Genomic DNA, 21,471 nt, shown 5'->3' with positions numbered 1-21,471 from the left:
CCAAGGCAAAAGGCAGTAACTTCCACATTATCAATATTTGGTTGCTGATCACCATTTACAAAATCGTTATAGTAACACCTAAATAAAATCTAGTGATCATGGGCTGTCTCATATAGGCTATTACGTATAGAAATGAAACAAAGGCAGAATGCCGTAACTCAATTTGAGCGTTCCAAACAAAGTGAAAGAGCCGTAACTGATGTTATACGGTGTTCTGCCTTGGCAGTCGTAGTTTCCGAGTTGGGGGCGTGTCAATGAGAAACATGGCGGAATCGATGGCGGCAACGTCTGTAGTTGACGGAAAATTTTTTGTTTAAATTGATAGTTTAGTTGTCCTATAAACTTAAATTGGTCATGTTCTTGTTACGCAGCTGAAATCCAAGTAAAAAAATGCAGACCCTGTTGTATTTTCTTGTAATTTATTAAAAGAAGGTACACCGCCATCTTGTGCCGACTAAACTGACTTGAACGCACCTGACGTCGTAATTACGACTTGTCAACTCGTAAGTACGAACGTCCCAGGAGGACTTGAATGCAGCATTACAGCTGATATGTTCCATGTCTTGCATTGTACATGTGCAATAAAAAATGCAATGTGTGCAATAAAATTTTTTATTAAATAATAATAAAAAAAATGACAGTAAAGACATTAATAATGTTAAAAAAGATTTCTATTTTAAGTTATTTGAATTCACATTTCTATTTTTCATTTCAAATTTATATATAAAAAAAATGAAAACACCTCCACACATTTTATTAAGCTTCATAACCATTTCAGCCATATATAACAGCTATAATAAGAAGAAATGTTTCTTGAGCAGCAATCAGCATGATTTCTGAAGGATCATGTGACACTGAAAGCTGGATTAATGGAGCTTTAAGCATGAGAGGAAAAACACATTTTAAAATATAGAATGCAGTTCTTTTAAATTGTAGATTTATTGTTTTCACTGTAAATGCTTGATCAAATAAATGCAACCTTACTGAGCAGAAGAGATTTGTTTCAAAACCATTAAAAAATCTTACCGACCCTCTTTTGAATGGTGGTGTATATTATATATTTTATTTATAATATATATTTTAAAAGCATGTATTTGGCCCATATAGGCTATAACAGCCCACATTAGTTCATATATAATTTTTAAAAATATGCCATTAAATGCCACATGACATTCATGACATATTTGATATGACTGGAGTTGAAATTATCATAAGTTTCCCAAGGAGAATAAAATCCACTTGAATATAAATTAGTCTATATAAAGTGTTGAATAAACTCTTTAGAAATTTGGCATTTAAACCAACCGCAGACAATCAGCAAACAAAAAGCATTCATATTCATTTTTCCAAACAAGAACAAGAAAAAAGCACATTGTGCTTTATCGTGTCTGAATGCTATGTTGTTTTGATGGGAAGTTCGGCTGCTGCGTTTGGGGTCAGTATGATTTTTTTAGAAAGAAATTAATACTTTTATTCAGCAAAGACGCAATAAGTTGATCAAAAATGCTTTTTTTTTTACTTTCTATTCATCCAAAAAGTATCACTGTTTCCACAGAAGCACAATAATAAGAAATGCTTCTTATGCACAGCATATGTAATGGCTCCTGAAAATTCAGCTTTACCTTTACAAGAATAATTTACATTTTAAAATATAGCAAAATAGTCACAGTACTTTAAATTGCAATAATATTTCACAATACTTCTATTTTTACTGTATTTTTGTATACTGTATCAAATACTGTAAATGCTGCCTTGGAGAGCAAAAGATACTTAAAATGCTTTGTATTCATAATGGCCTTAGAAAAGGGGGGGAAATTGTGTTTTATTGTTGCTAGAAGGACCGTACCTGGATTCCCATTCCCTCTGGCACGCTGATCTTCCATACGCAGCTCAGGCTGTTCAGGTAGGGCTCAGGATAGCCAGGGGACAGAATAGTGCCTATCCGCTGGGTTAGATTCCCTCCACATGGCACTGTAGCACAGACAAAAACACAAAATGATGCAAGACAGGTAAAGAAGGAAAAGCACACAAACCGCCTACAGTATGGAAGGGCATTTGTAATCTTCCAGGACACCACCTTCTTCCTCATGCAGCTCCTGTGGTCAAGCATCTGGTAGCTGCAGTGAAGCGCACATGTAAACAGCTGCACATGAGTGTGGATATCTGAGTGTGTACACACAGATACCTGCGGCAACATCTGCCACATGTGCGCATTTGTGGATGTGTGACACGCTGGAGGCCATGACTGCTGGCCCACAGCTGTGTGCCGTTGCTCGTTAGGCACAGGGAGAGTTTGCTGGTGACGGTTCTGTCTCAAGAGGAGCAGGAGTAGGAGTCTGTTTGCTCTGTGGCCCCAAAGGAAAACCACCAGAGCTGTGATGTGAATCTAACACAGTGCTCATCCAAGCAAATGCTTTGAGGATGGGGACGCAAGTAAACATGCATCACTTAAGCAAGTGTAAGATCTACTAACTGAAAAAAAAAAAAAAGTTTTACTATTTCATCAAATTTCCAAGGAAAATTGACAAAACTACATTGCTCCCATTATCTTCAATGTCATTATTTACTCTAGAAGTACCCATTGAGGAGCTGTGCCTCCAGTAGATGGATGTCTTGTTTCTATTTATTTTATATATAATTATGAATATTTACATATGTTTATATATAATACTTATGAATAATTACATTTGAATATTTTTTAGAAACATTGTGAATGGGCTCTGTGCACAAGCATAGTGACAAACTTCTGCGGTCGCCAGAAGTCGCGATATCAGTTTCCGGTTTACTTTCACATCTCCCAAATTGGCAGTATTTACTAGATGCCTCCAAGATCTGCCTAAAATAAGCATCAGTGATGCCATCGTATCATTGATGCCTGGTCCCCTGCTCCAGCAAGCAAGCGGGACAAGGGATTCAAACTCTTTATATCAAGTTATACACAACTACCGGTTTAATCTATTGCTGCTAAGCTACAGTAGTTAGCAACGTGTCCATTTTCAGTGTAACGTAAAATCTGTATACTAATATTTTAATATTTCACGATTTAATATTAATATATATTTATATTCATATTTCATGCTTTTCTTTTTTCTCCCCTTTTGATAAAATGTACTATGGCCCGATTATACAAACAAGTGTTCTGCTTTGAAGAAAAAAAACAAAAAACGACTGAGTTGAAATCAATAGGAGAATGTTCACACAAGGGTCCTCCATTATGAACTTAAATGCTATGCATAATTTGCAACATATTGTGGATAGAAAGTACAGGGGAAATTACTGGTATGATAATTGTGGTTGTTTTATATTATATATGATTATATTAAGCTATATTACACATGAATTACCTTAGCTAAATCCCCAGGAACATTAGAAACGCAGGGTTATTAAAGTAACAAGCTTATAACTGTTGGCTTATCAATCCTAGCTTCACTCAAACTACGCTTGTGCACAGACCCCATTAGTTGTGTTACATTTTTTGTCTTTATATTTAAAATTTAATGTATTAATAAACAATCATTTAAATAACTAAATACTCTGTGCACAGACCCCATTAGTTGTGTTACATTTTTTGTCTTTATATTTTAAATTTAATGTATTAATAAACAATCATTTAAATAACTAAATACTCTTTATTTATTTATTTATTTTTGCACTATATTTCAGCTATAAATATGCTAAATATAACAAAAATATTATTAATACAATATATACATACATACATACATAATGAATAAGTAATAATAAATACACAAATGAATAATTGCATAGATATATTTCTATATATTTTTATAACCATTTAAACAATTTTACATTTAATGTATTAATTAACACTAAATTAAATAAATTAAATACCTACATGTATGTGTCCTGGTTGTTTTTGTTATTTATATTTTGCCCATCATTTTTATAAACATTATGTGTGAACTTGTTGCCGTAAACTTTTTGTGCTAATATTTTTAATGTATTCATTTATTAACAAATTATAATAAAAACATTTATTTCTTAAATAAAATACAAATGTATATATGAATAAATGCCTGTATTTAAGAAATAAATAATGATATTTGATATAACTGACATTATATTAAAGCCAAACTGAGATGTTTCTGGTGTCCTAATGAGACGGAAACCTCTAAGGATTTCAATCTAAGCAACCTTACCCCACTAAATGGAGTAAGTAAACCTCCAAAATGGTCTGTACATGCATCGATAACTGTTCAGCTGTGCCAATAACTGAATATAGTTCAAATTCATGTTTGTAAAAACACTTGTATTTGTGTTTGCACCCAATAGAGCACACCACCCGGCTAGTGGTCCCAGGTAATTTGAATTCGAGACCCCTGCTCATCAACATACTAGATGGGTGAGCTCACTCAACATCTGGCTCTTGTTGGAATGATGATCGTGGAAGGTGAGAGAAGTGTGGGATGATAGTGCTCTTACCAATGCAGCTGGGCATGCTGCCGTTCCACTGGGCCAGAGCGTTGGGTACAGTCAGGCACTCGATGGCACTGGGCCCCTCCAGGACGTATCCTGCATTGCATTCAAAACTCACCACGGCTCCCACTGCAAAGTTGTTCCCCGTGCGCCTGCCGTGTCTGGGCTCTGGGACTGAGCTACACTGTGTTGCACTGGTTCTCGGGACAGCTAAAGCAAATAAATGCACCACTGTTAGATGAACTTGTACAAACAAAAGACCTTCAGGACCTTACGGCACCTGCCAAGTGAGAAATTCTTTGCAATACATTATATATGCAGTCATGTACCAGATTGTTAGTGAAACTGGCACTTTAAGTGTGAACCACACAGTAGGAACAGTGCACACAGCTGGTTGGGATGTCCCAGAACACCACTACTTTTAACACTTTTATAAGATGCTGTACTTTTCCATTAAGGACACGGCAGGAAATTAACAAGCATATGACTGTAGGCCACAGGGGAGGCCAGATAATACAATAACGCTGCTTTAGCTCCTAAAAACCACACTATCTCAGGGCTCTACAGTGCGACCATTTCAGTCGCATTGAAAAAATATTTAAAAGCACCAGTGCGACTGACCCGATCATCATCATATTTGTTTTCAAAAAACAATTTGGACGTATGACGGAGTATTTCTGTGCTAATAATCTTACTTCCGGGGTCGTACAAGTTTCGGAGAGTTTTTTTCGATCGTGGCTCTTCATGACGTAGACAAGGGTGGAACTCCTTATATGGGCATTTCTCCCAGAATAGCGTGTCTGTGCACACATCGACCAGAGCGAGAGCGAGATCGAGCCCATCAACGCGATTCATCCGGCGGCAACGCTGCACGGGACTCAGTCAGGAAGAATGTGAGATTAACATGAGATTGGGTGAAACTGTGTGTGTTATGCCCCCTTTAACAAAAAAAAAAAATGAAAATCACTTTTGCAATACAGGAAGAGAACTCGAAACTCTCAACTTACCTTGGTAGACCAGGTGGAACCCTCTTGAGCTCGACTGGCCCTTGGAAAAGAAGCGGATAAGGATCTGGTTGGAGGTGGCTAGTGGCAAAGATTCACCTGAAAGTACAAACAAGATGTCATGACATTTGGCGACATTCTAAAACCAATGACATTTGATGTTATTGACCTGCCACAGATGCCAAATTTGTTTGAGAGCAGCAGTGGAGGTGAAGATTATTAATGAACAATGACTTCATATGCCCTGGAATACACTGCATGAGTAGATGTGATAGAGTGTTGTGGCCACTCTAAACTGTTGCTGTATAGATAATATGAATGAATGAGGCATTTATATAGCGCTTTTATTGTGTATTGCTGTACACCCAAAGCGCTTTACAATCATATGAGGGGGTCTCTTCTCAACCACCACCAGTATGCACCAGTATGCAGCATCCACCTGGATGATGCGACGGCAGCCACAGTACAAAAGCGCCAGTGCGCTCACCACACACCAGCTACAGGTCCCCGTCACTATACTGGGGCATTAGGACCCATACAGACCACAGGGTGAGCACCCCCTGCTGGCCTCACTAACACCTCTTCCAGCAGCAACCTAGTTTTCATTTGTGGTAAACTATCCCATTGGAAATGCAATTGCCGTATCGCTCACATTCAACATTGTATTAAAAAAGAAACAGTCCTCGTCTGTTTATATTAACATCAGTTTGAAATTATTTTACTTTTACATTTTGAATGTTCCCAAGTCCAGGTCTATTAATAATCACTTTATCAAAATGCATCGCTCATCATTAGCGTATGTGATTTCTGTGATGTGGTGTGTGGGCTGAGGCTTTGAATCTACCCACAGTCGAGCTTCACAGGGGTTTGCAGAGAGCAGGTTCGGTGTTGACAAATTCATGCAGTGGCCAGAGAAGATGAAACCGCACAACACTTTCGGTCATGTTGGGATCGACCAACGCTCCTGCTCATGCCTCTGGCATGCTGGGATGTTATTAGAACAAATCTCCGTGGGTGGCCGACAGAGTGACAGCTACAGTAATAATCCAGTCGATGTAGAGGTGTGGGGAAACCCTGACCGTTGATTTATTCACACCTGCTGTTTCTTCCGATGGCAACATTATTCTGCAGTGCTGCTCGTAAACTGTTAGGCCCGTGTCACACTGCACCACAATGTCAGTTGTGGGAAACCAGTATGGTGACCACAGCTTCACCTCCGGGAGGATGCATCATGCAACATTCAAGGATGCTGTGGAGCGGATTGACATGGCCTCGACACCATCCTGGCAGGATTCCAGCAGACTGATGTCATTGAGGATCACAATGTCGAATCTGATGACTCGACAGAGGTGGGCATGCCAGTTTGTCTACCTCCGGAGTTGGCAGAGCTCTTTAACAGTGATATGGAGGAGGAAGACTTCGAGGGATTTGCTGAGGAATGAAAAATCGCTCACAAATGCAGTTAGGCCCCAAATGCTTATAGTGCTTATAATTAATACCATTAGCCTAATTTATGTGTTTTATTTTTGACTTAGGCCTACCATTTTTCTCGTTTAGTTCTGAGTCCCTACTGAAACTGAAGGATCAGATGTGGAGTGATGGGAACCAAAAATGCATTCACAAAATAAGTTAAGCTTAAGCCCTCAGTTTGCAAATGTTAATAGTGTATATAATGCTCTGTTTTGTTTGAAAGTTTGGGGCAAGTAAGATTTATTTATTTATTTATTTTTAACGAAAATAATAGGTAATAGTAAATAAATTTATAATGTTACAAAATATTTCCATTTTCTTGAGCACCAAATCTGCATATTAGAATGATTTCTAAAGGATTGTGTGACACTGAAGACTGGAGTAAAATTTAAACTTAGTAAAACTTTGCCATCACAGGAATGCATTACATTTTAAAATAAATTAAACTGAAAACAGTTATTTTAAATTGTAATAATATTTCATAGTATTACTGTTATATTACTGTTACTATCAAATGATATCGGAGCATAAGCATTAACCTTACCGGCCACAAGCTGTTAAATGGTAGTATATACAATTCTATTTTGACCAAGTGAGACATTTAGGACTTCTTTTAATTATAGCCATAAATTATAAAATGCTTATTGGGAGTTTATATAAGAATAAGAATAAGAATATTAAAAATGACTACAAACTTGATTTACATGAGGAACACATTTACATTCAAATGGTATTTAATCTCCACAGAATGAAACCCAAATCCAAAGTGTTGCTAAGACCTACTTAAATCACATGTTTCTGTCTCAGTAATAGTATAAAGGTAACTGTGCGATAAAATAGACTTCCATGGTAGCTTGTTAATATGGGCAGCAAAAGGCCTTTTTCTGTCTATAAGGGAACAGCATACTTGTCTATTCTTTAAAATAAGTTTCCAACAGTTAATTCACAGAGGACGACTTCAATTGAAACTTGCTGTTCGCTTGTGCAGATTATTCATTCCCTACATGATTTTCTGAAAAAGTTGAGCAACATCCATCAAAACTGACAACTGTGCGTATAACAGTTGTGACATACAGCAACTCTTGTTTCCCTTCTCTGTGCAGCACAAAAAGTTAATAGAAAATCTGCTGTTTTATGCGGCCCAGTATCAATCTTGACTATTCCCTGCTCTCTATTCACGCTCCAAAGTGTGCATTATTTCCAGCAGCCCCCAGCACACTTCACTGATTTCACACCAGCATCTGAAGTTAAAAAGCGCATCTCAGATAGTATATACGCTCTGAGCGGTTCACCTTCCTTGAGCGCAGGGTTTCACGCCGTATGCTAATCATGGGTGTTTGACTGGTGTGAAGGGTGAAGAAAAAATAGAAATGTACACAGCTCATCTGCGTTGTCATGGGAATGTCAGAAGCAGAGAGATCGAGCGAGAAAACCCTGTTAATCTTCGAGCCGAAATCTCCTCAACTGACCACATTAAACGGAACTCCATTATGGCTGAATAAAAGCTTTCAGCCTCGCTGTCTCACTGGGGATCTATTTAGCTAGTCTGTTTATGCTTATTTGATTCTGTTTTCTTATCTGTTTTAAGGAAGAGAGCCCTATTTACTGGATCCAGTGAAAGCTGTTTGTTAAGACTGTATGAGTCATCAAGCTTGTTATGCATTTTATTCTCTTGAGTACATCATTATCTCTCATGTACGTCATTATATGTTCTGATAATTAAGAACTCAGGAGATTATACACAAGTACTGAGGCAACTTTAACGATTTAAAGCTGAAATGTGTCACTTTTTTGTTTTACTTAAAAAAAAAAAATACGTACAGAACTTGACATTCAGAGAATAGGTGTGTGCAAAACTACATTAAATAAATAAATACATAAATTTAGTTAAGGTTAAGCCATATGTTCGCAAATGTACCACTTTTATGTACCACTTTCCACATATACCATACAGTAGAAGTCATTATTCTTACAATTCCGACTTCAGCTTTAAATTTTTGTATTTGAGAATCGCACAGGCTTGTGTCTCTTTTACTTTTAGATGCAACTCATCTTGGTAATTGAGTTGCTTAATTGACTTCTTCTATTTACCTTTGGGTCTGAATGCAGCCTCTTTAGCATTCATCTCCTAATGCCAGTATAGACCAACAGAGTCAAGTTAATACCGCTCGAGAAAGGTTTACTGACCTGTGTGGGCCCCAGAGAGAGAACTCAGGACACGGGCATGCTGGGTAGGCCCATCATACACCTCCACAACATCATTTAGTGCAGTCTGGAAGAATGCAAATTGGCTGAACACCACTGCAGAGAGATAAAGAGAAAAAGTAAAGAGACATAATTACATCAAAACTACGAACTATGCAGCTAAAACCATGACTCTGCAAATGTTAATTCAATAGTAAAAGACAGAACCTAATCACACCTGTGAACCACCTGTTGTCCTCTCTATAGACACCTGGTGCTTAGTAGATTAAATTTCCAAATGAGAGCCATAAAAAAGAAACCCTGTGTTGCGATGCTCCCTATCCCACAGCTGTTTGAAACCATTATGACATGCCTACGGAAATGTGTGCCTTAATTAGCTCTGCTTCCACAACATTTGGCTAGACCCAGACAAAATACAGACAGGCTCGCCTCTGCTAATTCACACTCTGTAGGAACCCCAAACTGGCCAAACGACCTCCGTGTTTTATGGATCAAATAAAAGGGTCCTGTGGTCAAGCAGAAGCTGCTGGGGTTATATGAGGGGATATCCAGAAGTTGTCCGTAGCTAGAGGCTCTATAGCCCTGAAAGAAGGGCAATACAAGTCAAAGTCCCTTTCAGTTTACTCGGCGGCCAATTTGCAATGCCTCCGGGCAGCTATTTTGGGCATGCAACTCCAACTACTTAAATGTGGGGATACTGAAATCACAAAACCATAACATTTAAAGCAGCAATAAAATAAGACATGAACTGTCCCATAAATGTTGTTTATTATGCTCAAATATCATTAAAACAGGGCATATTTCAGGTTGGTCCAGCCAACATGCATGCATGTGCAGTCTTCTATGCATACTGTTTTTTTATGGGAACTGGAGTATCTAATGACATCTGGAGTGATGTGATGACCAATTGACGATTGCATCTTTTATTTAGAAGGCAGGACTTCCACTATATTGTACAGAATATGAGTGAACCATCTTGGTATATAACCCATCTAGTATATATTAGGGGGAGTCGTGGCCTTATGGTTAGAGAGTCAGCCTCGTAACCCAAATGTTGTGGGTTCGAGTCTCGTACAGGCAGGGATTGTAGGTGGGGGGAGTGAATGTACAGCGCTCTCTTCCACCTTCAATATCACGACTGAGGTGCCCTTGAGCAAGGCACCGAACCCCCAACTGCTCCCCGGGCGCCGCAGCAAAAATGGCTGCCCACTGCTCCGGGTGTGTGTTCACGGTGTGTGTTCCCTGCTGTGTGTGTGTGCACTTTGGATGGGATAAATGCAGAGCACTAATTCCGAGTATGGGTCACCATACTTGGCCACATGTCACTTTCACTTCACATATGCATTCTATTGGGTTTTAAGATGAATATACATTCACTGTATCTCCTCGTCCTAACTAATTGTGACATAAATTCTGAGTGATAAATCAAGGCAACCAGAACACATTCTTTTTGTATTTTTGACCAATGAGTTACTGTTGGTGCTATCCAGAATGATGCAATGAAAATAGATACCAAGAAACAGCCCAAATAATACAGCCCAAAATTTGCTGTTGGTGGCTGTGATTTAACCCTTTATGCCCTTGCATGCCTGATTCAGACATGGTGTACTGGATTGGATAATCTCATTAGCCCCTGTAGATGCTGAAACTGCAAAATTTAGTTCCAAAAAGCATTGACAACCATTCAAACATAGCTGTGCATTCAGATTATTTTGTAAACAACATAAATATTGCATTTAAAAAAATATATATATATTAGATGATTTTACAATGCCTGATGTGTTTGCAAGGCTGGTAAACACATGAAAGGATTTCAATTTCTCCCTGTCTTTGACGTCTCTTCTCAGGATAATTGCTAGTAGTGTTCTAGATACCAACATTTTGACTTTGATATGATACCTGACTAAAATATCTTGAATGCTACTACTGAACCGATACCATGAAAAAAATTAAGAAAAAAAAGAAAAGAGAGAAATCTCTCACTTGACCACACAGGCCTATGGTGAGCAACAACCAGTCAATGACTATGATACAGCCGAGCCTACAAGTATGTATAGATCTTTGCAACATTGGTAAGTTAGCTTAGGGCATGAGGTGGGGGTGGGAAATACTGTATGACCAAAATATTATTCAACGCTAGGAGTAATTTTATTTCACAATAACAATTTACATCATGATATAGTCATTTTTGTTATTAATAATAAGATAACATAGATGCGAGCGACAGATAAAAGAACAAATACAATAAAACAAAGACACAAATTAAATAAACTGTGTTTTTAGGTACAGTAGGTCTATTTAACAGTAGCATTCAAGAAAGAGATGATCCGGAAACTGAATAAAGTAATCAAAATGTAGAAGTAAAGCACTGAATAGTCTTCACTATATGAATGAAACATACATACATGTATCCTTATTAAAGCTAGTAAAGTTAGTCAAGATTAGAGAGTGATTTTATATTTTTCTTGATTAACATTGTAGAGACAGACAGCAGCAGGAATATTAGTCTACTGTCACTTTTAAGAGCTGCACGGACCCAATTTATTGACGCACACGCGTTTTCTTTCTCAGCTGTTTTCGTTCATTTCAGTCATAAACCAAGAAAGGCATTTTAACATAATTGTGTGTGTATTTGACTGCTGAAGCACAGTAACTGCTGAAAAAGATCTGAACTCGGGATCGCATGCTGTCTGCGAGAGAGAGGACTCCCGTGCACGTGCTTCAGGTGTGTGATAGCACGCGAGTTCTTTTTCGAGGTTTATTGTTCTTAACTCTTTTTAACATCAAGCACGTTCCGTGCTTTATTTTCTCATTCATGCATGTTTCTCATTCACTTTAAGCAGTGCTGTGCTGATATATAAAGTTTGGCACAGCCAGTGTTCATGCAGGGAGCTGAAGCAGAGTGCTGAACACACACTGTCCTGCTGTTGCACGTCAACACAACTCAGAAAATACGGCTTTTATTAAAACACTGTCATTCTTAAAATACCGGTAGTAAAATGAGGAATCATACCGTTTTTAAAAGCGGGGTATTGCGATACCTTTTTAGTACCGGTATATCGTGCAACACTAGTTGCTATTGAAAGGTTTAGGACTGTGTGCATTTCCTGTGACGCCATTCAAATTACTGAGATAAATGGGAATGCTAACAGTAAGCTTTCCCATTACACTGTAGACTTCCTTGGTTGTAATGCCACAGAAGTTCATGAATATTACTGTGTATGTATAGTATGTTTACACATGTGCTTACTTACCATAGTCTTTCGGCACAATGACGGAGTACAGGCAAGTCCTGCCACTGCTGTAGTTTCCAGGATAACCAGGGGAGAGCACCACCCCCTCCAACCCTGAATACTGACCACCGCACAGAGCTGAGCAAGAGGGACAGCCACAGAAAGAAGGCATTAGAGACTAATATTCTGTCCTCCCCATCTCCTCTCTGCCGTTCCCTCATTCTGCTGATTAAATTACTTTTCTTGTCTGATTCCTGAGCTGCCCTGCTAGATGTCCCCAGTGTTTACTGAAGTGAAATTGCAGTGTGTTCAAAGTATTCCTCAAGGTTACATTGCAAAGTTGAGCCTTTGCTTATTTCCAAGGGAACGGCAGCAGATGTGACAAACACTAGGTTTTTGACAACGTAAGAACATATATGGTTACAGAACAAAAGCTTGAACAAAAATGTGTGTTGCGTTTTTACCTATGCAAACAGGTTTTGGTTTGTTCCAGCCGGGCTTGCCGTCTCCCCCCATGATGCAAGTGAGAGTGGCGTCTCCCTCCAGCGTATAGCCGCTGTCACAGTAATAGGTGACAGTTGCCCCCAGCTTCAGCTCAGTACCAACACGAGTACCATTACGCACCAGGCCTGGCTCAAAGCACGACTCTCTGGGATTTTCTGTTGAGGAAAAGAAACAGAAAGTATGGTGAGAGGGATAAAGAAGAAAAGGCAGGAAGATATGATTTATAGCTATTTGTGAAAGACTGATAATCCAGTGTGCACAGGGACCTTTATATATACACATACTCACCAAACAGCTAATGTAAGTAAAAAACTGGCTTTGTCGAGTAAATAATGTAGTCACTTGCCAAATGGTGTGTGATTTTATTTGGAACTACAGTGTAACACGTTTCAAATCTAAGACATGCAAATCATATACTAAATAAAAAATCTGTAAAAACTTTTAATGATATATTAGTCTTCTCATATACAGTGGGAATAGAAAAGAATCACCCCCTTTAAAATAATCACATTTTGTTGATTTGCAGCCTGAAATGAATACAGACACAGTTTTTGTTTTATCCAGCTGCATTTACTCAATGCAACTTATAACATGCAAAATGTGATTATTTTAAAGGAAGGTGATTCTTTTCTATACCCATTGAATGATTCTGCAAACATCAATCAAATTAAGTTTTCACATAATAATAATAATAATAATAATAGCAAGAAGAAGAAGAAGAAGAAGAAGAAGAAGAAGAACCCTGCTTGTGCAGGTTGTGAAGAACCAACAGCTATGAACCAACTGACCTATGAAAGGTCAGTACTGGAGAGGCTATGTTGAAATGTTTCTCAAAAGAATCACAACTGAGACTCCCATGAGCTAAAAATAGAAGAAAAAAGACAGAGGAGGCTCTTTGTGTGAATAAGTGCCCTTCAAAGGTGCTTCAAATGAGCGCACGTAGATGCTTTCACCAATTCACAATCCAGAAATATGCCACAGCAACCTACATGCCCTGTGGAGCATGAACGGCCGACCCAGGACATATTAAAAGTGACAATGGGCTAGATCAGGTCTGCTGACTACACAAAACAGTCCATCACCCAGCAGGACATGTGTATGGTGCACACCGCATACTTTGGCCAAAATTAGAAATCAATCATTCTTACTACACATCTGCATTGCACAGCAAAAAATGGGTTGCATGCAGTTCTTGTTGAGATATTACTTCCAAACATAGTTACACTGCAATGTTCGTTCTGATGCCGTGCCCTTCATGGCCCAATAGCATATTGAAACCGGCCGCAATCTGTACACTATGGCCGGCGTTCCAGACGGTCCATAACTCAGTTCATCTTCCTACAACTGGCTCCTCACCGCTCTAACAAGACGAGTGCGGGACGAACAGTAATTAAGAGTGGACCGCAGCCAGTCTTAAAGTCTAGCTCAGGTGTCCATTGATGAGGTTGCGTATGAGTGTGTGTTCGTGCATTTGGACATGACACATGTTTGAGCTGGCAGGGAACACTCTGGACGAGCAATGGAGTGCATATGTGTGTGTGGTGTTTATTTAACTGTCGGTCAAGCGTGCAGAGCCTTGGCCCACATATTGCACCTCGGAGGCCAATCAGACGCAGTTGGGAGTCTGTGAGAAGCTGATTGGTCTGTAAAGAGGTTGACAGCACCTGAAGCTCGTTCCAACAGCAGCGGCACGCGCAGATGAACCAACGTGATCCAGTGTCAGACTGGCTAAACTAACACTTCTGTCAGGGTTAAGCTGAAACAAACACACTTTTTGCTGTGTTTATGATTTGCTTCCACATTATTAGTTTATACTAATTCATTGTGAGGAGACTGGGGTCTGGAACTGGAGCTTTTGAAGTGCCACACACTGTGTCCATCTGCTGCACCAGATTGAGAGAATACTGTTCCTCATTCACCAAGCACAACAGAGGGTGATCTATAGAGCACGGTCTCTCTCTCTCTCTCTGACTCTGACCACTGCATGCCAGCGACGGCCATCAGTAGGTAGTGGTCTATTGTGGTTCACTTTAAGTTCATTGACAGAGACTGTAAAAAGCATGTATAACAAACAAGGAGTGTAAAAGCATCAATGTGGTAGCTGCTGTTGTTGTTCTGAAACATTTGTCTTACTGGACGCCATGAGACCAGTGTTAATTTCACCATATTTACAAAATAAATTAATTAATTTATACACTACCTTTCAAAAGTTTGGTGTTGCTTAGTCTCTTACACGTATTAAGGCTGCATTTATTTGATCAAACATACTGTAAAAACAGTACTATTGTGAAACATTTTTTCAACTTCTTTATTTTTAATATATTTCAAAATGCAATTTATTTCTCTAGTCTTTATTCTTCTATTTAGTGGCACATGATCCTTCAAATATTATTCTAATATTTTGATTTGCCGCTCAAGAAACATATGTTATTATTATTAATGATTAATGATTTTTTTCCTCATTTGTAAGTCGCTTTGGATAAAAGTGTCTGCTAAATGACTAAATGTACATGTAAATGTAATGTTAAACAGATGTGGTGCTTAACATTTTTGAGGAAACTTTTTTTTTCAGGATTCTTCAATGAATAGAACGTTCAAAACACCATTTATTTTAAATAGAAATATTTTGTTACAATGTAAATGTCTTTAATGACACTATCAATCAATTTAACGCATCCTTGCTGAATAAAAGTATGAATTACTATAAAAAAAGACAGCAACCTTTTGAACAGCATGCTACTTTTCCTTACTTTTTCCAAAAATAGGTAAAAGTGTCATATATGAATTATTATAGGAAACAGTATCAGTGCCTTAGTAAAACTGCACATATCACAAAAACATTGTGATTTTGTTATTATTATATTAATTTTACATGTATATCTTCACATTCTACATAATTTTCAACACAAGGAGGTCTATAAAGAAAAAAAAAATGGCATTTTATATAGATTTCTGATGGTCCACTGAGGCAAGGATCATAGAAGAATTGTGGCAGTTTTGTCGGTATCTCTGTTTTACTTGCTTGCCAAAGGCAAATTTTACCCTGTTTCGGACTCTTGGCGAGTACTGATTTGGGATCCTGTTGTGTCTGATCGGACAAGTCTGTCCTTTCATGAATAAACTAATAAGCCAAAGTGTCATCAAACAAAGTGAGGTCAGCAGGGCGCATACGGAGACAGCAAACTCGCATTTGTTCTCATTTGTGCTGAGCCTTTAGTGTGACAGCAAAACATTGATCAAATGTCAGCTTTAGTGAGTGCATTCTGGCTTTTCATTTTCATAATTCTTCTCTAGACAACTGCGAGAAGTGCCACGGGTCGATAATTATATGCTACATGAAAGCGGTACGAGCAGGAGGGGGTGATCAAGGCAACAGTCAAAGTGCTGTTGCAGTACGGCACACTACAGAAACAAAAGAACAAAAGGCAAAGAACAAAGACAAATGGAAAATTAAGGTAATTCTGATACTACTTTTTAACCAAATTCTCCTGCAATACAGGCACAGAAAGTTCCTACAAAATGGGAAAGCATGCAACTTATTCCTCCCACCTCAAGGGGGCAACATACCAGTGTACTGCAGGACAAATCCATTGCTGCTGAGTGAGGCGTCACTGCGGAAGGCCAGGAAGAGAGTGTTGGAGCTGCTCTCAATGCGCTCAGGGACGTCCGTGCCGTAAAAGCTGCCCAGCAGATGGCTGAGAGAATCAGGCCCATCGTAGACATGCAGGAAGTCGTAGCTTGGCTCTAAACTAAAGCTAGTGGGAAGAAGTAAACATGTATGCTATAACTATAAACAACCAGCGTTGTTATTGTAACTAAAACTATTAAACTACTATTAAAAATAGTTTCCGTTAATTGAAATAAATCTAAAATGATAAATATTAGAAAAATAACACTGTATAGTATAATATGGTAATGTAACTACGGGAAAATGGGAGACTTTAGTTTTAAAAAACAATCTTACTGATTAAAAGTGAGTGATATGATGTGATCTGGCATTACTGTTACTGTCCAGTCACATTCTCTGCCATGAGGATAAGGCTCTGGGTATTCAGGGGACAGGATCAGTCCACTGGGACCAGTCAGATTGCCTCCACATGGAGCTGCAATACAAAAGGAAGGAAAAAGAAACAGTGGAAATTGAAATACTGAACATACTACTTGCACTTTCAAAATGTGGGCCTTTAATGCTAAAACTTCATCTAGAACAGTGGTTCTCAACCAGGGGGCCGGGGCACACTAGGGGGCCTCCGCAAACTTCCAAACTAAGCCTGAAAAACGTATAGATCAATACAGTATTAAAAAGTCATAAAATATAAATTTAATTAGGTAGAAATTGAGTACAAATTATTTATCCTCATCCAGTAAAAATGGGAAAAGTCATGGGACCTACAAATATTATTGTTCACAAATAAGGAACTTGGAGTCAACAAAAAACCCAGATGATCTAGAACATAGTTGTAATTTTGCTTTATTGAGATAAACACTTCCTGTTTTAACTATTAGCAAATCTGTAATTATCTAGTCCCAAAGATTATTAAGTAAATGAAGTCATGTGCTCAACTCAGCAGTTGCAGGTTTTTAAAAGAAAACCTGGAACAGACAAACATCTCCAGGGTTTTGCCTGTGGTTCGGGTTAACATTAACACAAACTCATACTGAGTTTAATTGAACAAGGCAACCTAATTATATTATAGTTAAGACTGGCTATTAACATAAAGTGGCTTTAATTCACAAAAGAAAACCAAATACTGCTGCCCCTAATGTCCACAAAAATCATTTTCTGGGAAGTAGTGTGATGAAATCTTTATAATGTAGCTGCTGTAAGAGAATAGATGGTATATGGTATATGGAATAGATAACTAGGCCTTGAACAAAGGAAACTGAAAATAATTTCAATATGACTTGAATTGCATCATTGAGTGTTGAGCTCATTATATAAAGTGTGCTTACATGAGTTTTCAGAATGTTCAGGGTTTTCTGCAGTTTTGATGTCAACAGTATATTAGCATTATTAGCCATTAGCAAAACCAAAACTCTGTCAATATTCATTCTAGTTGCACCTTTGCTTGTGTGATACTGATTAATTTGATGTCTTTCTTTATGTGAAACTGATGGGACAGAGTATCCACCTTATTTTTTCAGGAAGTAAGCTATTTCCTGTGAATGTGGGAGTCTTGTGATTAATTTGGCTGCTATCAGTAAATTACTAGAGGATTAACAGTGCAGTAAATGGTGAAACTATTTGTGCAAAAAACATTTAAAAAAAAACTCTGATTGTGATTACAATAGTTATTTAAAATAATAAATTAAATTAATATGATAACAAATACCAGTTTGCACCATGAAGCAGCATAAGACCATAACTACATGCTTTCTACAGCTAAAAAAACCGGAAGCGTATAACATCAGAAGCCATGCACATTCAAGATAAAAATGCCTGCTCTTACATTAAAAATAAAGTGTAAAGATGGAGGGATCACTGTGGAAGTGTTGGTTGAGGAAGGGAGCATTTACATTTCTTAATTTGGCATGCTCTTACCAGAACAGGTGGGTGGATCAGGCTGCCAGAAGAAACGGTTGTTGATCTCGGTACAGGTGATTTTGGTCGCCCCCTGTAGGAGGTATCCGGGATCGCACTGGAACAGCACATGATCTCCTGGCTCTCTGCTGTCTCCTATGCGGGTGCCATTTGTTGGAATGCCAGGATCATTACAAGAAGTGGCAGTTGAAACTGCAGAAAGGAAAACATCCAGTCAGCAACCTTAACGTAATCAATGGATGCCATTGTCTCAATATAGACCAATGGTTCTCAACCTTTTTAACTCGAAAGCCTCCCATTGTCAAGGACAACCACTGTCCTTAGACTAAGAAATAGAAAGTCTGTTGTTCATGAGTAACCAATCTAAGTTATTTGCTGGTTTGTGGTACTGACCTACCAAGCATTACACACATCCACAATAACTGCTGTAAGCCTGCATACAGTACTACCTACACAGTTAGAGCCACTGAGTCTGTAGCACCCAAATGACATCTCTAGTCCGCATGCTTCTACACACGTTCATTTATTTATCTAGACACCTGCATCTCTGTGGCACTCTCTCAAAGATGCTTTAACCCAGATGGGTTGTTTTAAAAGTAAAATGTGAGGCTTTGGAACAGAAATATCATGGCATTGATGTGTAATGCATATTTCTTTTCACTTTTTATGTAAAACATTTAATGTATTTTTTGAGTCTCTAAGATATCACACAAGAAATCAGGACACTGTGGTTGGAGTGATGGCTGATGGATGTGGGCAGGGATGGTTACCCTGGTTACAAGCTGACAGCAGACAGAAGCACATAAACCTTGGCTTAACGGGTTTCATTTATTGTCAGTGGAGAGGTTGCATCTGTAAGGTCGTGCTGCATGGTGGGTGCTGTCGTTGGCTTTAGGAGAAGCTCTAAGATGGTGCTTTTCTGTTGTCATTCTGGAGCTCAAGCACTATCTCCTACTAGCAAGGTTTTTATCAAAAATTTTATGAGTTTCAGGATGGGGCTGGATGGAAAGTGGGATGGAACATGGAAGCACATTTACTGAATACATTTCTAGATACGAACCAAAAATATCATGCGACTTGCCTCAAGGCCTCATGTTACAGATTAATTTGCTCGGATGATTGGCTACTACTGACTCATAGAACTGTCGACCCATTGTTCACATACTTAACGTTTTGTCTGCATGCTCAAAACGGCAAGAAATGTATTACATTTAATAAAATAGCCAGTCACACTTCAGTTTGGGGACCAATTCTCACTATTAACTAACTATTAACAATGACTTTTGCCTCAATAAACTCCTAATTTGCTGCTAATGAAAGTGAAAGTGACGTGTAGCCAAGTATGGTGTCCCATTCTTGGAATTTGTGGTCTGCACAAGACTCAAACCCTTGACCTTTGGGTTACAAGTCTGACTCTCTAACCATTAGGCCACAGCTGCCCCAATACAATAATAAGAGACCTAAAATATGGTCATGCAGAATAAGACATTAATACTGTATGTGCATTATAAGTACTAATAAAGCCAAAATGCTAGTAATATGCATGCTAATAAGTAAGTAGTTAACAGTGAGAATTGGTCCCTAAACTAAAGTGTTACCAAAGAGCCAAAGTGGCTTGGAATACAAGGGATGGAAACCCCATTTTATCTACAATTTGTAGCAATATTTCAGTTTTCGCATAAAATCAACAACCTGGATGAAAATGTGTCTACACCAACTCTGAGCAACCGCTTGCTTTACAGAGACCTTGGTTCTGGAAGAGTTCTTCCAGTTCATATTCTGCACTGGCATTTAAAATTAAATAAATAAAGACGTTCAAGCCTTGAACCAAATCAAATAGCGAAGGATTTTGATTCAATGGAAAAGAGCAAAATAAACAAAATGCACTTATATTTTGTGAGGGAATAAACTATTCATCCCTTAAAGCATCTACAAGGATTGCGAATTCTGCAATCGAACCATCCACGCTGATCGCTGGTGAAAGTGTGGTGCTGTGAAGTGGATTGAGAGTGAATGGAGTGTGAGTAAAACACATACCCGAGAACTGCAGAGCGAAACCCTGCTTGCTGGTGAAGAAGTCGGTTGTAAACTGCAGACTGACAGAGTTGAAGGTGCTGTGGAGGTCTGGAGGAAGTGTAGAGCCACTCAGCTCTCTCAGCAGAACACCTCCGTCCTGAGGCCCATCCCAGATCCGCAAAACATCATGCACCTCTTCTGTGTGGAAGACCAGGAAATGCAACCTGTGGAGTTACACAAGCCAACATGATATGTATTTGTCAGTTATTGTGTTTAGATTAAATAAGGTAAGTCAGAAGGGAGGAAAGAAAAGAGAGAAAAAGCAATCTACAGTATATAGCACCAAGGGGAAAGAGAAGTAACACACAAGTGATAATTTGTACATTTTCACAGGTTTTCACTAGTTATATAATAATAATTTGTTCGAAGAGAGATACGGTCAATTTGGAGTTGCGAGACAGGAAATTAGCACGTGGATAGTGCATAATATCAGAAGGATCTTAAAGAAGGAGACAGACAGAGAAAAGATAAGGGGGGAAAAAAGTCAAAAATAAGTGAAAATTAGTAGATTGACATTCATTTTCAGGTATTAAATATAAACAAGAATATTAATGAATGAGAGACAATCTCTTTTTAAGTTATACTGTGGAAAATTCAGCATTTACTGTAAGTCATTAACCTTTGAGAAAAAAAGAAATTCAATAAGGACTTTTAAAGTAATGCCATAAATGTGACATGTCACTTCCAATCTGAGAGAAATGTGCTTGTTTTCTGCAACCTAAATGCCAGAACCAGATTACTTTACTAATGCACAAGGTACTCTATACATAACTAACAAAGTGTTCTCTACTGATAATTATAACAGATTGCCTCTACAGAAACAATCTGGCTCTGTACATTGTCACTGCCGGTAATAAGAGGACATTAGGAAAACAGATTTTTCTCACCTCTTGAGAACAGTCTAGTGCATTGTATGATGCACACTAAGGACAAATTTACCAAGACTGCCACATCTTTTGAATTACAGAAATGTGCAACCAAAAAAAAAAAAAAAAATCCA

General features: G+C 38.4%; 1 protein-coding gene across 1 annotated transcript in view; it reads right to left on the bottom strand.

Annotated features, from left to right (window-relative positions):
• The window catches only part of LOC107712626 (CUB and sushi domain-containing protein 2-like), a 290,171-nt gene that overhangs the window by 34,495 nt on the left and 234,205 nt on the right, over window positions 1-21,471 (bottom strand). Inside the window, exons 26-35 of the mRNA XM_016517947.1 lie at window positions 20,433-20,635; window positions 18,396-18,587; window positions 16,818-16,956; window positions 16,421-16,608; window positions 12,814-13,008; window positions 12,371-12,487; window positions 9,099-9,212; window positions 5,445-5,540; window positions 4,444-4,647; window positions 1,847-1,971 (exon numbers count right to left, since the gene is read on the bottom strand). Of these exons, the coding sequence (XP_016373433.1) occupies window positions 1,847-1,971; window positions 4,444-4,647; window positions 5,445-5,540; window positions 9,099-9,212; window positions 12,371-12,487; window positions 12,814-13,008; window positions 16,421-16,608; window positions 16,818-16,956; window positions 18,396-18,587; window positions 20,433-20,635 (1,573 nt within the window). The remainder of the gene's footprint in view (window positions 1-1,846; window positions 1,972-4,443; window positions 4,648-5,444; window positions 5,541-9,098; window positions 9,213-12,370; window positions 12,488-12,813; window positions 13,009-16,420; window positions 16,609-16,817; window positions 16,957-18,395; window positions 18,588-20,432; window positions 20,636-21,471) is intronic.

Source organism: Sinocyclocheilus rhinocerous, unplaced genomic scaffold, assembly GCF_001515625.1.
Source record: "Sinocyclocheilus rhinocerous isolate Xijiao unplaced genomic scaffold, SAMN03320098_v1.1 scaffold538, whole genome shotgun sequence".
In the NCBI taxonomy this organism is placed as follows: domain Eukaryota; kingdom Metazoa; phylum Chordata; class Actinopteri; order Cypriniformes; family Cyprinidae; genus Sinocyclocheilus; species Sinocyclocheilus rhinocerous.
Note: the sequence above shows the minus strand (reverse complement) of the source record. Positions and strands in the feature narration are given on the sequence as shown.